This window comes from Sceloporus undulatus, chromosome 3, assembly GCF_019175285.1.
Source record: "Sceloporus undulatus isolate JIND9_A2432 ecotype Alabama chromosome 3, SceUnd_v1.1, whole genome shotgun sequence".
In the NCBI taxonomy this organism is placed as follows: domain Eukaryota; kingdom Metazoa; phylum Chordata; class Lepidosauria; order Squamata; family Phrynosomatidae; genus Sceloporus; species Sceloporus undulatus.
This window is the reverse complement of record NC_056524.1, coordinates 275,247,978-275,260,542: the sequence shown is the minus strand read 5'-3', so window position 1 is coordinate 275,260,542 and position 12,565 is coordinate 275,247,978. Positions and strand designations below refer to the sequence as shown.

Genomic DNA, 12,565 nt, shown 5'->3' with positions numbered 1-12,565 from the left:
CAGCCAAAGCTCACCCCATCCCACCCCTACGCTGCCCTCCCTCCGACTCACCGAGAGCTCTCCACCCTCTGGAACCCCCACAGGTCCAGGCCATCTTCGGTAAGGGTGCCCGTCTAGTAAAAGAGGGAGAGAGGGGAGAAATGAAATTCAGAAACAGGGTCTGAGGAAGCAAAAAAGGCCCACATCCAGCCAGCTCCCTCACGGGAGCCATCTGACCACCACCCCTTGGCCAGCCGGATCTCTGGGATTTGCTCCCTGTGAGGACAGCCAGAGTAGACCAAAGAGGCCCTGGCATTTCCCACCCCTGGGGCCCACTCAATAGCCATACAGTACGCTCACTGGCTAGCTCCATGGACCACAAGAAGGCTGAGGCTCAAGACCAGTGGAAGGGATGATCTTCCAGCAAACCTCATCCTGAACTGAACCCGGGGGACCACACATCAACAAAGAAAGAACCTTGTCAAAGCAGATGAGGTTCAGCTGCCCACAGATGTTGATCCTCTGGGGGCTGATGCAGAAGATCCCGACTTTCTTCAGCCGCCGCTGGGCATACACAATCCCAGCCGTCATGGCTGCCGGAAGCGCAGGCGGGACGGTGATGGTGATGATGTCCAGGGACTCAATGATGATGATTTTAGCTGACACCTACATGACAAGAGGCACCACGCTTAGGGAACAACAGCCTTCTGCTATACCTGCTAGTGGACACTTTGGAGTATTTGGGTACCAAAAAATGGCTATGAAGAATTATGTATATAAAATTGTTTTTAACCCCCAGAGGGGGCGGGCAAGAAGCCTCCAAACACGATAGAAACAGCCTCCACATTGCTAGAGTGGATTTGGTGGCATTGTGGATCAAAACAAAGTTTTAGTATTTATAACCCGCTCTTCAGCCTCAAAGGCTCTCAGAGCAGCTCACAGTCAAAAAATGCCTAGCTCTTGGCAGGCCACAGGGGCCCACAAAAATGGTCCTGGGGTCCACAGGCCATCCTTTGCCCATCTGTTATAGACAGAGGGCAGCCTCCACACCCTTACGCTGCTCAGCCGCCAGAGTGTGCCAGAGAGAAAACTGGCCCTCAGACCCAAAGCACTGGCCCATTTCTTGTTGTGAGGAGGAGACAGATCCTGGGTCCAAGGGACCAAAGGGTCTCCTACCCTCAGAGAAACCGAAGGGGAAACAGGCCTGGAACTCAGTAACCTCACCATACACACACACACACCCCTGCCAGTGGGGGGCTCAGGGGGAAGCAGGTGCCAACAGCTTCATTCTGCCAGAGACAGAATTGTCTGTCTCCATAACTGTCATCTTCCGGCCCATGAGGGAGTTGACCAGGCAGGCCCAGCTCCATCAGGGCTAGCCTGAAAGAAGAGACTCCTCCCTCCATACCTGTCATCTTCCGGCCCGCGAGGGAGTTGACCAGGCAGGCCCAGCTCCATCAGGGCTAGCCTGGAAGAAAAGACTCCTCCCTCCATAACTGTTATCTTCCGGCCTATGGGGGAGTTGACCAGGCAGGCCCAGTTCCATCAGGGCTAGCCTGGAAGAAGAGCCTCCTCCCTCCATAACTGTCATCTTCAGCCTGCGAGGGAGTTGACCAGGCAGGCCCAGCTCCATCAGGGCTAGCTTGGAAGAAGAGACTCCTCCCTCCATACCTGTCATCTTCCGGCCCGCGAGGGAGTTGACCAGGCAGCCCAGCTCCACCAGGGCTAGCCTGAAGAAGAAGAGCCCTCCCTCCAGTCCATCTGCCTTGGTCCAGGACTCATAGGGAGAGAAGAATGCTGGACCTGATCCCCTCCCCCCCCCACCATTCCCTTCTCCTTTTGTGTCGTGTCTTTTTAGATTGTAAGCCTGAGGGCAGGGAACCGTCTATTATCCCCTCTGTTGTAAGCCGCCCGGATTCCCAGTGATTGGGCGGCATATAAATAAACCCTATTAGAGACAACGCCACCGCCAAGATGAAGGGGATGGGGGAGAGCCCTGCTGTCCCCTCAGAGGAGAGCTGACAAGGCCTCAGGGAGCAACTCCCAAAGGGGATATTGGAAGATACAGCTGGGGCCGCAAGAGGCCAAATGGCACATTACAGACTGGGACCTGCCTTTCCTTTTTCCTTAAGCTAACACTTCCAAAGTCAGCCCTTGCAAAACTAACAATGTTCTGCCTGGTCTTACACTGAGAGCCACATTTTGCTAAGGGAGCTGCTCTCCTCCTGCTTCTGATGAACAAAGAGAGCACCAGCCACAGCTGAAGGATGTGGGGGGCCACCCTCCCTTTTTCCCTGGCAGCCAAAAAGAGGATTTACCCATTGCCCCTTGGCAACTTTATCCACTGGCACAGAGACTTATTCCTAGGGGCAGAAATGGGGAGAAAGATTGCAAGGGGAAAGGTGGGCTGGTAGCAGCCACCCCTTTGAAACTTGCTCTGATCTGCTGGATGCTTTGGTCAGCCTCTAGTGGTCAGCTGAGGAGATTAAGGGAAAAAGGAGTTTGGCAGGGACCATACCTCATAAAGAATGCTGATGACCACTGTGTACAGAAATCCAACAGCTGCCACCCCCACCAGGCAGAGCAAGAACATGTAAGCATCTCGGTAGAGCTTAAAATCCATTGGCTTTGGGTACAAGATGGAGCGGACGAGCTGCCCCTTAGATGTGCTGAAGCCTACAAAACAAAGAGGGGTTTTTGGAGAACATGGGGGAGCAAGCAAATCCCACCCCCACCTTAAAAAGCCAAGATGGCATGTTATTGATGGGAGGGAGCAGGCTCATCCTGGCAGACACTGACCAGACTCTTTGCAGGAGCAGGGAAGCCCTTTAAGGGACCACAAGGGGCAGAGGGGCACCTCAAGAGAGAGAAACCCCAGGACAAGTGTCATGTGCCCTCACCCTCCCACCAGCATCCTCAGATAAGAAGCAGTACCCAGGGAACAGGTGAAAGAACTCCTCTCTGCCTGCCTGGCATCATATCTTGCCTTGAATCACAGTGGCAAAGAAACACAACGCCATGCTCCACCATCAGACAAAATGGGGGGTTATCATTGCCACTCAGAGCCTTCAACTCATCCCTTATAAGACATATTTACCTGTTCGGACAACAATAGCTTTGACAAGCTCTCCGCTGTAGAAGCGGGTCTGGATGACGGTGGTGCCACAGAACAGTGTGTGCCTACGGTGTCCTTCAGGGCTGTAGACTTCATCCGCCAGAGCTCTGGCATCCTCTGTGGGATTTGGCAGGTTAGTCTTCGTGACCGGGACACTTTCGCCTGAAACCAGACCGACAGAAAAAAGCATGGTCACCCCCAGACGCAAGCACACCTGCCCCACCCTGACCAATCCAGCTCTCAGCTCCTGTGCCCAGATTTGCAGGGCAAGCCATTCTTCCCTGACCTGTCAACATGCTTTCATTGACGATACACGTCCCACTGACCAGGACAGCATCGCAGGGCATGATCATCCCATTCAGTGGAACCACAATGACGTCTCCAGGCACCAGCTCTGTGGAAAGGATCTCTTCTGCACCTGAAGTTAGAAAGAGGTGTACAAATATGGAAAATAAGCCACATACATAGCGTCCAGTTCCAGCATCGGCTTTAAAAAAAAATTCTGTAATCAGACTAAAACCGTGGAATGCCTCATGAGGTCTCTTGGTGGGAGCTGTCAGGGCAGTGTCCTCCAGCCCCTGGAGATCTCTTAAAGAGAGATGAGGAGGAGAGTACAACTGGAACCTGGACCTGGAATTCTGCTGCTCCAGAGACTAAGACCCAGAACAATGGATTAAAGCCACAGGAAAAGAGATTCCATTTAAACATTAGGAAGAACTTCCTGAGGGTAAGAGCTGTTCAACAGTGGAATATATTCCCTCGGAGAGTGGTGAACTCTCCTCCTTTTGGAAGTTATTCAGCAGAGGCTAGAAGACTATCTGTCACGGAGAGGGCTTGGATGGTGTCTTTCTCCATGACAGAAAAGGGTTGGACTGGATAGGCCTTAGGGTCTCTTCAAACTCCATGATTCTATGACTCTGGAAAAGAGGTTTCTGGGTGTAGCAGTTAAGGAAGCATTCCAGGTCAGCCATAAGGAAGTTGGCATATTGTAGTACCACAATGTGTCCATGGTAATACCATTAACCTGAAGGTGTTCATTCTTATGAACTACTTTCTCAATTAGTTCAGCGTGAGAACAAAGCGGCAGACAGGAATGGCTAGGTCTACAATGGTCCCATCTGGAATGATGTTCCTGATTGCATATTGTCCATCCATGTGTGGGATGTTGGTATACTGGTACACCACATCCATCGTGGCTAAGATAGTGTTCCTGGAGAGATAGATGGACTGTAATTTCTGTATAAAGTCAGCAATGTCCTTCACGTATCTCAGTGTGTTGGCGATATATGGTCTAAGGATACTGTCCATATATCCAGGGGCACCAACTGCAAGTGTTCCAATGACTGAGACAATGGACCATTCAGGCTTGCCCTTTTTATGTTTTTGGGTAACAGACAGAATGTGCCTGGTTGAGGTTCCTGCAGCATTTCAAACCGGACTAACATGGCTATCTGTCCTGGACTGCGGCCAGCACACACAAACAACGCTGATAAGGATGTCTCAGCAAGGTAATTAGCAAGCAACTGGAAACAGTCCACAAACCTTGCAAGGAGCGAAATTTAAAGAACAAGCCGAAAGCCAGAGCCGAAGTCAGGAAAACAGAGGTCAGAGTAGTCAGACCAGTCCAGGGTCAGGGCAGCCAGAAGGTAGCAAGAGTCCAGTCCGTTCCAAGGTCAAGAGTCAAGGCAACAAGGAGTCAGGACACACGGAGCCAGTGCCGGCAGCAATCACACCAAAGAGTCATGCAATAAACTCTGACACTGAGTCAGCGTCTCACAGGTGTTTAAGTAGGAGACTTTCTTCTCGGTGCCAGCTGAGGCTTGTTTGCCAATTGTTTCTCGGCAATCCTCCTGGACCTGTGTCTGCCAGCACTCTCAGCCCTGCGTTGCCTAAAGGAGGGAACCTCCAGGCCTGGTTCCTCCCCAGAGTCACCACTAGGCTGCTGTACCACCAGAGGAATCCCATCAGCACTAGAACCTGGCTGAGTCTCCTCCTCTGGGGCTGGGAGATCAGGGCTGGGCTCTGGCAGAGCAGGATTAGCACCTGGTGTAGCCTCAATTACCTCTTGCACTGGAGGAGCCCCATCCTCATCCTCCGAGACCTGCTCTTGGCTGGCTATGACACTATCTATGTTTTTGAATTCTGTGAACAGGAAACTGGGTGCTGAACACAGGAGCCCAGGGCAGAAAGAACAGGGGCCGATTATTCCAAAAAGTCTTCACCAAGACGGTAAGGCAGTAAGAACTGTTTAACAGTGGAAGACGCTGCCTCAGAATGCAGTGGAGTCTCCTTCTCTGGAGGTTTTTAAGCAGAGGCTGGAGTGCTTGGATTATGTTTTTCTGCTTGGAAGAACAGGGTTGAACTGGATGGCCCTGGAGGTCTCTTCCATGACTCTCTGGTTCCTTGACAGAGAGCCAAAGGCAAAGCTGCCTGCTGAGGCTAAGCCTCTTTCTCATACCACCACCATCCCAGTGAATACTAAAAACCTCACTGGCTAAAGAGGTGCCACCTTTGGGAAGATATGCCTGGGCAGCCTGTTGCAGAAAGTGCCAGACACTCATTCTTATGCCCCCATTCTGTGAGGAGGCAGATTAAAGGAGTAAGCAGTTGTCTCCTCACACACGCATATACAGGCCCATGACGGACCTTCAAAGTCCCACAGAAGAAGATCTATGGTGGAGGAATCACATCAAATTTCACGCAGTCCCCTAGCCAGCCAAGGCAGCAGTAAGGAATGCTGGCAGATGCAGTCCTGCCAACGTCTGCGAACCACACAATTCGCTGAGCAGAAAATGTGGCACAGAGGATTCCTGGTCCCCTGTGATGCCAGCAGCCAACCCTCACCCTTTCACAATCCACAAAACCAGGATCCTTCCTGTCAGGTGCAGTCAAGCGACACATACATATACACACACAGTCATGGAAGAGATGGAGCTGCCCCGCTCTTCAGAAGCCCTCCCCACAAGTGATCATGAAGGGCAGGAGTCTGTACAGACATGGGTCCCACCACCTCCCCCTTTCCCTTCGGGTGAACCGCTTGTCCAGCCTGCCCCCCTACCTTGATTTGCTCTGCTGACCGACACTCTGACAACGCTGTGAGCAGCCACCATCTCATGGAGCATCTGGTATTGCTGAGGGAAGGAAAGGAAAGAGAAGTCGCCACTAGCCAGACTGGCCCTATGGGGTCACTGACAACCACCTGCATCTACCGCACCATGTTCCCTGCACCAGTGGCCAGGAGAAGAGCACAGGATCATTACATTTCTTTTAATGGTGACTATCGGAATCCCCCACCCAACAAAGCCATTGTCCCTGCTGCGTGGGGGATCTGGAGAGTTGTCATCCCAAACCAGTGACATTCCCTAGTGCTCATCTGGAGTCAGTAGCAGGACTGACAGAAAAATGACCCCAAGATGGAGAGCGGAAGACCAGCAGCTGACACATCCACCCAGCAAACAGATTAACAGCTTAGTTTAAAAGGGGCCACTCCCCTCCCAAAAGAGCAGACTCACCCTATTTTGGGAGGCGATGCTCAGGGGGTAGCCTTTGGGGGGGGGGGGTTAGACCATCAGCTTCCTCCTTCCTACACAGGGATGACCTGACCACCCCTCATCCTTGCCTTGGTAGCCTCTGGACTACCTCACTGTCTTGTGCCTGGTTGCCTTTGAATACCAGCCTGCAGTGTGCCACAAATGCAGCAAGCGGGGAAGTGGCACAGGCCAGCCCATGAGGCTGCATCATCCTAGTCCACAAGCACACCATTCCAGTTCCTCTATCATGCCTACCCATGCAATTACAGAGTGGTTGAGCTGCACTACCCTTCTGCTGAACACAGACACTGACAAATATGCCATCAGCTGCACAACATGCCTTCCGCTTAACCTAGATGAGAAACTTTTTTCCTCAATCCCAGGGAGTCAAGTGGGGACACAGAAGGCACTGAAAAGGCGCTACACTGCAGCATCCAAAAATGTGCAGCTGCATGACCAGGGTCTTGTGAATCAGTCTCAGCTGCAGCAGACTTGCTCAAACAACACTTGAACAGTGAGAGTCAACACATAGGAAACCCCAGCAATTCAATGGCTCTACTCTGCTCAGGACTAATAGAAGGCTTCGAGCTGATGTGAAATGGTTTGTGCTTGTGGAACTCTAGTTGCAGAACTAGGAACCGAAATGCATCTGTTGCACAATGGCCAACGAAGTACACCTGCATATATAAGGGAACTCATGTGCATCATGTTTTCAGAAATGGACCCTCAGAGACCCCTCACAGGATCCAAAGAGCTCCTTCTGCTTGGAGTGTTTTGCAACGGGGCAACAGGTCTTTGGAGAGCTTCCAGTCAACATAGGACAGAGCAGGGAGAGCAGAAGCCTCCTAAGCTCTCTGGGGTCAAATTACACACGGGGCAGCTGGGACCATCCCCTTTTAAAAGGCTACAGGAATTGGGGAGGGGGAGGATCAATTGGGTGCCAGCTCTAAGGACCCCATGAGACAGGCAGGGGGAGTGGCACCTGGACCCTTACCTTCCGGATGGTGTACAGGGAGCTAACCACAGATATCAGAGACATGATCACAATCGCTGCTGCATAGTAGTAATATTCATCTGTGCTCCACAAGATCACACTGAACAGCTGGAAAATGTAAAAAGGATTGAGAACCTGGGGGCAGACGGAAGTGGGAGGGGAGGGAGGAGAGAGAGAGAGAGAAACAAAACCCATCAGGTTATATCTTGTGCTTGATGCCAGCTCATAGCTTTTGCTTCAGTCCCCTCACTAGGGCACTGGGGTGGTGGAGCAGGGAGTTATGGCCTGAGATGCAAAACCTTTTGCAGCTTCAGAGGTGCCTGCTTGACAGTTGGAGGGATGGCTTTGAGCCACAGCAGCCATTTAGGTTTCCTACAGGGGATCTCCCTCTCAGATCCAACCAAACCATTATAGCCTCCCCAAAGCCCAGCTCCTGCAGCACACAGTCAGGTAGCTGCCCTCCTCTGGAGAAGTCCCACTGCAACACCTAAGAGCAAGAGCTCAAAAGGAGACCCAGGTGCCATCAGCTGTGCTGCATTTAAGAGGCAGCTGGTGCATCTGGGCACAATGTGCAATGCCTGCAGGTTCAGAATCTTTTTTTTTAAACTGCTTTATTTACTTATTTATCAAATTTATATAATCTTCCACAATCAGTTAAAGTGGTTTACAAGCAACAAATTTTATTAAACAACATTATCAAAACTCAAAAAATAATGAAATTTAGCCAGCAGGGAAACAATACAGAAAAGAAAAGGCGTTGTGCAAAAAGACTCAGAGGCCTCATCTAAGAGAAGCAATGGTGCAAGGCTGCCCTTGATCAGGAGGAAACCCCAGCAGCGTGTGCCGCTTGAGTGCCAGCAAGCCCCCTTGAAACAGTCACAGTGCGGACTGGACACCAAGCCAGGTGGTGGCACAGTACCCACCCCACCCCAACTCCAAAGGCTCCCCCTTTACACACACACACACACACACACGATTCTTACCTCCTTAATCAAAAGTTTAAAAATGGAAGGCACTTTCACGGCAATTTCATTTACTCCATAGAATAATTTTCTGTATTAAAAGGTGATGGAAACAAAAGCATTTATACTTTGTTTGCTGGTACCGAGCTACATTCCTGCTAAGACAGAGAGCAAGGCCAATCCATAACAAGGAACTGGCTCAGGCACAGAGGAGACACTGGAGACAGCCTGCCTTGCAGGGCCAGGAACTTATGCCAGGGCCAGGCAGGTCCCAGGGGAGGAAGACAAAGAGGAGCTGGCCTGGACCACCCCCAGCCCCTATGCCCACCACAACTGAAAATTATGAGCTCCTGAGGTTCCCCTGCTAGGGCTATAGAAATCTAGCAGTAACTGTGGTGGCTCCCCAGGGAAGGAGAAAACAAGAAAAAGAAAGTGGGGTGGGGAGCCATAGACAGGAGTGCATCCTCTAGGGCTTATAGCAATAGGGGTGATCATCAACCCAAAAATGGAGGCAGAAGTCAACCATCTGGATTGTGGAGCCTATAAACGGTGATACCAACTTTTCAAAAGGAGGGCTCACATTTTAAACTATACAAATGGAAAGCGGACCAATGTGGGCAGCCCCCCTTGAGCAGGATTTTGCCACCATTATATGTTTAAAATGGCATCTTGGAGTTGGGCCACTTCCAAGAGGAGAGTACACCATGTTTCCTCCATTAAGGCATACCTGTAATCCCGCATGCCCTTGGTCAGCCCTCTGCTGTGCTCATTATGGATCGACGAACAGGATGTCGATTCATCCAGGCCTCTGCGGGAAGCGGAGAGCATTAAAAGAAACACACACATGCATGCACACATATACTCTAAGGCCCCATTCCTTTCACAAAAGGCCATTGCTTCTGAGGTGAGGAAAAACAGGGTGTCTTTGGTTTTCACATTTCTTATCAAAGCATTTCTATCCCACCCTATACCCTGCAACTAACAAGGCCTCCAAAATCGACAGTGGCAGTGCATCAAATTCTTACTTTAAATTCCAGTTCAGTATCAAGTTCTTACTTTATGGAGCCAAAGTTTTGGATCACATCGTTCCAGAAATACTTCATACTATGATGAGTGAAACAACGGATCTGCAAGGCAGGTAAACAAGCAAGCAATTAATACAAGGCTGAGTGTGAAACTTGGAAGGGTATTTCTGGTAAAACCAAGCTGAGCTGCTGGGAGTTTTGAAAAATGAAATGCAACATTACTGCAGTTCTGCCTGCAGCCCTTTGCTACCAATGGCACCCGGCTGTCTGCTCTGAGGCGACATCTTCAGTACAATGGGGCACAGAGAGACAATACTTTCAGATTAGAGATGGGAGACTTCCTAGCACTCTGGTACTCCAACATGCCATATGGCAAACTGCCAGGAGCACCAGCAAACAGGCCCTGCTCACAATGTGCTGGCAGCGTATTTGCCAGTGGGGTTTGTGTGTGGGATGGGGGACATTTTGGGGAGCCATGCCTCAGATGGCAGGGTCCAGTAAAGAAAGATAGGCAGGAGTAACACATGCTCCACTCTAGCCAGCAAAAGCTCTGCTGTCTTCTACGAGATACCCTATGTGGAAGAAGGGACCCCAGGTTTATTACCAGGTGGAAGCCACAGGGTGTGATTTAGAGCCCTGCGAAGAGGACCACCTTACAACCAAGCCCCGATACCTCCTGCAGGTGAGCCTTGGAGTAACCGTTGACGTCACTTCCGTTCTCATCAGAAGGAGTTATGCATAAGTGGCTGCTGCAACCATTGGTCACTTTCTCGGACACGTATTTTGGAGTCTGAAACGGATGGAGTCCCAAAGAGAGCACAGTGCGAACCTTTGCACAAAACCAGGTCTGGAACTCATCCTAGTGTGGCAAAGAGAGGAGAGATTTCAAAAAGGGAGGGAATGCATAATGAGTCTCCATGCTCTCAAATGAAGCAGCAGTTGGCAAATGTTACAGGCAACCCTGTCTCTGAGAAAACACCGGAGGTACATGATGCACCACAGTGGGCAACGGCAGAACAAAGGAGCCCCAGCTAGAAACTTACTAAATAAATACAAACTGGGGATCCCAAAGCAATGGACAGATCAAAACAATTAAAACAGTATAAACATTAAAACATTTTTTAAAAATTAAGATGTTCCCTAACTAAAACGAAGCAATTTCGAGCATTGAAGACCATGCGGAAGAGCACTCTCATGGATGCCCACTGGAAGCTCCAAAAAGATGGGGCTGCCCTCCCATTCTTGGGCAGGGAGCTTCACAGTCGGGGGGTGCTGCTGCTGCCACAGAAGCAAGGCTCTGCTACATACTAACCTGACCTCCCAATGTGTTGGCCTCCTCTGACATTCCTAGTAGCCTGACATGGGAGGAGGCACTGGGCTTTTTAGGTCAAAGCCAGTACCTTGACTTGAGTTTGGAAGCAAACTGTAAACCAGTATGGTTCTTGCAAGACTAACATTATGTGTGTCTGAAAGATACACCTGATAATGCATTTTGTACCAGGTGGAGCTTCCAAACACCTTTCAAGGGCTGCCCCATGTACAACACATTGCAGTAGCTGGCATCTATTCACAATTCAGCTTCTTGTCAAATGCCTTACTGAAATCAAGATATGCTATATACACAGCATCCCCTTCATCTACCAAAGAGACAGGCTTGCAACCACAAGGGGTCCCTTTGCAAGAGGCTCCTTTCCCACACACTGAGGAGGCCACTGCATCACAGGAGAGGAGGGTCCCAAGTGCTAAATGGCTCTTCTGCTAATCCCTCCTTGGAGCGCATGGGCCTCTGTGGACATCTCCCTCTCGCCAAAACACTCACCGTGGTTCTCAGCAGCACCACTTGGCAGCCTCTGAGCGAAGCTCTTCTGCATGCCGCTTTCACCCGCCACTCTGGCATCCAGTAGAGGAGGAGGAGGAGGAAGCCGCCGGTGCACAGCACACCCACAGCCACCAGAACCAGCTTCCATGGGCAGAAGGTGTAGCCGTAAATTCTCTGCAGGGAAGCAAGTCAGACAGGGACACAATGGCATCCTGGCAGCTTTGACAAGACAGCTTGGGACCAACCTCTTGCCCCAAGAGAAAAGTCCTGCTGCTTTCCTGCCTGCTTGCCAGCCCTCCTATGGGCCAGGTCCACTCTTGGGGAGGGCAGGGGCTGCATTAAGACAGCTTTCTGGCTTGGAATCTGCAGTGAGCCAGATCCTACGCTTAAAAGAGGCACCATCAGAAGAAAACACAACCCACCCAACCTGGATGTAGCTGCTTCCATGCAGCTCCAGTCCAGTTCTTTCTTCAACAGCAAAGAGATGAAAGCCACTCCATCCTCCTGTTCACTACTAGGATGGGCAACTCTGCCGGGGTGATTTTTGACTCCCTGACAGGTCACATCTCTGCCAAATCAGATATTATTTTATTCACTGGTGGGTGAAGCAGGCCACACTGATGAGGAAACACCAGTGGATTAGCCCCTTTCTCCACGGTAATGTCTGCTTCCATTTTAGACTCATCCGGCTGAGCAGTCATTGCCCGCACCTCTCTGGCAACCAATTAAATCAGCTAATTATGTTGAAAGGCTCACATCCCCTTCACAGGTTGCCCACAGATACTGACAGTGCAAGACAAGCTCTCCTTTTCTATCTACTTTCTCCTCACAATGCATGATGGGATACACTTCCGTCCCACTTTTCATGCATCATTTTGCCAAACAGGGACACCGCAAATATTTTTAGCCTATCTTGTAGGGAGGCTGGTTTAGACCGCTCCCTTCACCAGTTTAGTTTCCCCTCCCTGCCAACTTTCCCAATTCTACAACACCCTCCTGGAGGTGTACCATCCAGAACTATGCATGGTACTCCAAATGTGGCTTCACCACCGACTGGTACGCCACGGCATGAGGATGTGCAGGGTTTCACTTGTGGCCCCTTCCCTCTCCCATGGGTCTCCCATGTGAAGTCTGCCTGTCT

General features: G+C 50.7%; 1 protein-coding gene across 1 annotated transcript in view; it reads right to left on the bottom strand.

Annotated features, from left to right (window-relative positions):
* The window catches only part of ATP13A3 (ATPase 13A3), a 62,194-nt gene that overhangs the window by 27,701 nt on the left and 21,928 nt on the right, over nt 1-12,565 (bottom strand). The window contains 12 exon segments of the mRNA XM_042458277.1: nt 52-113; nt 457-645; nt 2,498-2,655; nt 3,077-3,256; nt 3,381-3,512; nt 6,153-6,225; nt 7,619-7,753; nt 8,602-8,671; nt 9,308-9,388; nt 9,637-9,707; nt 10,279-10,464; nt 11,425-11,598. Coding sequence (XP_042314211.1) covers nt 52-113; nt 457-645; nt 2,498-2,655; nt 3,077-3,256; nt 3,381-3,512; nt 6,153-6,225; nt 7,619-7,753; nt 8,602-8,671; nt 9,308-9,388; nt 9,637-9,707; nt 10,279-10,464; nt 11,425-11,598 — 1,511 coding nt within the window.